This window comes from Elaeis guineensis, chromosome 6 (genome assembly GCF_000442705.2).
Source record: "Elaeis guineensis isolate ETL-2024a chromosome 6, EG11, whole genome shotgun sequence".
NCBI classification, from domain to species: Eukaryota; Viridiplantae; Streptophyta; class Magnoliopsida; order Arecales; family Arecaceae; genus Elaeis; species Elaeis guineensis.
Window position 1 is genome coordinate 133,349,858 of NC_025998.2, and position 4,629 is coordinate 133,354,486.

The window sequence follows — 4,629 nt, forward strand, 5'->3', positions numbered from 1 at the left end:
AAGATCGAGTCAATCTTTATTGTTTTCCTTTCTTTTCCTTTGGAGCTCCTAAAACACCAAGCTGTTAGCGGGAAAAAAGAAAAAAAAAAAAAAGGACGAATCTTTGCATGTTGCGTAGAGGGAGGAGATCTTTAGAACGGTGGTCTCAACAAAATAAAAGCGCGATCTCGGCTTACGTTAGCAATCGCCACGAGTCCCCACGCACTGCCACGAGATTTTGTTCCTCTCTTCTTCCCTCCCTTCTGCCCTATATATACGATAAACCCATCCCTTCTCCTCATCCTCCAATCCTCTCTCTCTTTCCATTCCCACCTCTCTTTCTTTGTGTTCCTCCCTTCCTTCTCCGGTGAAGGTGCACGTTAGCATCATCCGTGGTTAAAACGCAACAGTACAATAACCACCCTACGAAATACTGGACCCGTTTATTGTGCTTGTTAGCAGGAGTTTGAGTTTGAGAAGATGAAACAGAATTTGGTGTTGTTACTGTTTGCGATCTGCCGGCTGATGTCCACCGTCGGCCTGACGGTGGAGCCCGCCGAGCTACTTCAGCTGGGCTTGGAGGGCCAGCTCAGCCTCGACCGCTACGACGTCGGCCGGGCCTCGGTCGACTTTGGGGGCATGACCCGGGCCGAACCGATGGCCGTCATGCGCCCGGCCTCGGCTGGTGACGTCGTCAGCCTGGTCCGGGCAGCCTATGGCTCGGCCCAGGGGTTCCCGGTCTCCGCCCGGGGCCATGGCCATTCCATCAATGGCCAGGCCCAGGCGCCGGGCGGGGTGGTGATCGAGATGAGCCAGTACGGCCGAGCCGTAGGCCCCCGGGAGAGGTCCCGCCCTGTATACTCCCAATCCCTCGAGGAGTACTATGTGGATGTCTGGGGTGGTGAGCTGTGGATCGACATCTTGAACTGGACGCTGGAGAATGGCGGGCTCGCGCCAAAGTCCTGGACCGACTACCTCTATCTCTCGGTCGGGGGAACCCTCTCCAATGCTGGAATCAGTGGGCAAGCCTTCCACCATGGCCCCCAAATAAGCAACGTCTACGAGCTCGATGTAGTCACGGGTTGGCTTCTTCAGATACTAGCTCTATATTATATATTATGCATTAAATATTTAGTTGTAATTAGTGTTCCTTGCTTCTCTATCTATACGGTTTCTAATTATATATACTTCATGTTTTCCATTGCTTTCTAGGCAAGGGGGAGATCCTGACATGCTCAAAAGAGCAGAATTCAGAGCTATTTTATGGAGTTCTCGGTGGTTTAGGACAATTCGGGATCATAACAAGGGCTAGAATAGCACTGGAGCCTGCTCCCCGAAGGGTTAGTTTCATAATTTTACCATCCATGATATGTTTATATCTTTGATTGCTCCTACCTTCGGTATCTCCTTGCTTAGGTGCGACTGACTGACCTATATAACAAGCCCAGCAAAACGCTGTGCTCTCTCTCCCCCTCCCTCCTTCCCACATGGGCTTGTTTGGGACCATTTTTTTTTCTCCCGCTTTCCTTGAAGGAAGAAGAAAGAGGCCGGGTCTGATTACCACCTGGCTAGCTTGGAAAATCATTCCCTCCAAGTGTACATCTGTACAAGAAGTGGAAACATTTGTGCACTTTGCACTGTTTTTTCCTGAACAACATGACACTGACAACCAATTTGGTGAAAAGATCATGCAAGACAGCTTGGGGGTAGCCCGGAGCCGATGGAGGATGCGATCATAATTGGAGAGAGCCAAAAAAAAAACGTTTCATGTGAATTGTGTATATATACACACACACACACACGCATACACGCATATATTTTTTTGAGGGGTTTTGGAGGTCTCTTAATTAACATGGGCCCTATCCGATTTCTTTTTGGTGATCAGGTTAGATGGATTCGAGTGCTCTACTCCAATTTCACAACATTCACTCGAGACCAAGAGCACCTCATCTCCCTTCACACCGCCCACCGGAGCGAGAGGTTCGACTACGTTGAAGGCTTCGTCATCGTCGACGAGGGCTTGATCAACAACTGGAGGTCCTCCTTCTTCTCTCCTAGAAATCCGGTCAAGATCAGCTCCATTGGATCCAACGGTGGTGTACTCTACTGCTTGGAGATGACTAAGAACCATGACGAGTCCGCTGCCAGCTTGCTCGACCAGGTCGGTGCATGGGTTCTTATTGTAATGTTTGTAGGTAATAAGGAAGCATCCCCTGTTTCCTTGGCCTATATTCTTTTATTCCCCTACCTAAAAGAACCGATGAAAGGGCTTTTAATTTGTTTGGTTTGGCATAGTTTTCCTTATCCTTTAACTGTCGACAGTAAACACCCACATGGAGAACATGAAAGAAGATCTCCACTCTAGATCTTATTCCATAACTTTTCACTATTTTATTACGCCGCTGCTCGACTTTAATTACAACCTAACATATATATAACCATTGATTAGTGATCCCTTTATTAAAGAAAGAGAGCTTATGTTAACTTTGCCAAAATATCATATGTGATTGGGCTGCAGGAAGTGGAGGCTTTACTAAAGAAGCTGGAGTTCGTACCGGCATCCGTGTTCATGACCGACCTCCCTTATGCCGACTTCCTCGATCGTGTCCACAAGGGCGAGCTCAAGCTCCGGGCCAAGGGGATGTGGGATGTACCACATCCATGGCTCAACCTCTTTGTTCCGGGGTCTCGCATCGCTGACTTCGACCGTGGGGTCTTTCGGACCATTCTCGGAAACAAGACCAGCGGGCCGATCCTCATCTATCCCATGAACAAGCATAAGTAATCACCTCCACATGGCTCCACATGGCCAGCCTGCATGCATGCAACTCGCAGTCGCACTCCTATATATTTTACTAGCTATAGTAATACACATAGTTAGACCACATGACATGCACATATTATATTGGTTTATTGTACTTGCGCTATTCTTTTGAGATGGTATGGATCATCTTCATTATATATATATATATATATATATATATATATAGTGTATTTGTTAAGCTCCACTATTGATCATCTTCATTATATTATATATATTATATATAGTGTATTTGTTAAGCTCCACTATTGGCTTGCCTACCTATAATAGGTCCGACACCACTACAGTCCACACACTCTTAGACGACACGAAAATATAGTATCTGTACTGCCGTTACATTACTGCCGACCGCAGTTTATCGTGTCGTGGTTCAAAGTTGTAGCGTTTCGCGACTCCTTGCACTTTAAAAAACGTGGTGTCAGATCACTTTCAAAGATTATTTTATTTAGTTGGGTTGCGTCCATCTTTCTGTATCCGCCAATATGCTTTGTTAATGACAAAGGTGTTGCTTTCGTCAAAACCTAAAAAGGGTTAAATGCTGGCCGGAGAGGGAATCCGAGAGAGAGAGAGATGATACTCCTTTCAAATGTATTGCGGACATTTTCCATCAGCAGCTCTTAAAATTGAAGCTTCTCGAATAAGATCAAACCTTATCACTGGTGAAGACATATTTATATGTATATCTAATGACTAATGTTTTTTGATTTGGGGAAAATAATTGTAGGTGGGACGAGAGGAGCTCGGTGGTTACACCCGACGAGGAGGTGTTCTACGTGGTGGCCTTTCTGAGGTCGGCCCTTCCTGACTCGGACGAGTCGACTCAGAGTCTGGAGTACCTTAGCGATCAGAACGAGAGGATTCTAGCGTTCTGCGACGAGGCGGGCATCGAGGTGAAACAGTACCTGCCGCACCACGTGACTCGGGCCGAGTGGGCTCGGCACTTCGGGGCCAAATGGGGCCGATTCCTTAAGCTCAAGGCCCAGTTCGACCCCGAGTGCATTCTTGGCTTGGGCCAAGGGATCTTCCTGCCCGCTTCCTCCCCTTGTTCCCCTTATGAGCTCTCCATGAGTCGAAAATGAAAATGGAAATATGACTACTATTGCTAGATGTGGGTGTTGGATCGATAAGGATACATAAAAAGGTTGGGGAGTACTTTGTTTTTGGGCATGCAATAACGAGACAGAGGAAAGGAGGAACAAAGGTTGGATACTGGGGAGGGGCAAGTGATGGGGGACCCATGGAGGAAGTTAGATAATGGACATACATTTTCTTTATCATTATTTTAATATATAATATATAAAAATAGGAATATCACATCAACAAGTTGTAGGATAATATAAACACTATTGAGGAAACTAATTGTTTTTTCTAATAAACAGGTTTTTATTATGTGATATATTTGTGAAATGGATGGTCTTGGAGTATTCAAGACCCGATCTTTTAAAAAAGAAGAAATATTGAAGAGTCCATCCTCGTTCTTTGTATTATACATAACCAAGAAAAAAAAAAAATAAAGACCAAGCAGGGAAGCTGGCTCCGCAACACAGCACAAAATAAATCGGACAAAATTAATTATCCAAACGAAATCAAACAGCCTCGCAACGCATATGCAGAAAAACAACCAACACAGCATGAATCAAAAACCCAGAAGAAATCAATAAAGTTTGAGAAGGAAGCATGAAACAAAGATTAATTAATACTATATATAAGCCCGATTCGAAGCGTACGTGGTCATGACAGCAATTAAACGTGTTAGTCTGCATCTTGAGACGACGCCGCGCGCGCTGTTGTTTTCATGCTGCGGTGTGCCCGCGTTGCTGGCGCCAGCA

At 45.7% G+C, this 4,629-nt stretch overlaps 1 protein-coding gene across 1 annotated transcript; it reads left to right on the top strand.

Moving 5' to 3' along the window:
- The first annotated feature begins 305 nt into the window (after positions 1–305).
- LOC105034323 (cytokinin dehydrogenase 5) lies at positions 306–4,171 on the top strand. The gene is made up of 5 exons (XM_010909432.4): positions 306–1,060; positions 1,192–1,319; positions 1,865–2,140; positions 2,498–2,760; positions 3,525–4,171. Exons 1-5 carry the CDS (start codon positions 460–462, stop codon positions 3,877–3,879), a joined length of 1,623 nt encoding a protein of 540 aa, XP_010907734.2. The 5' UTR covers positions 306–459; the 3' UTR covers positions 3,880–4,171.
- Positions 4,172–4,629: the final 458 nt, after the last annotated feature.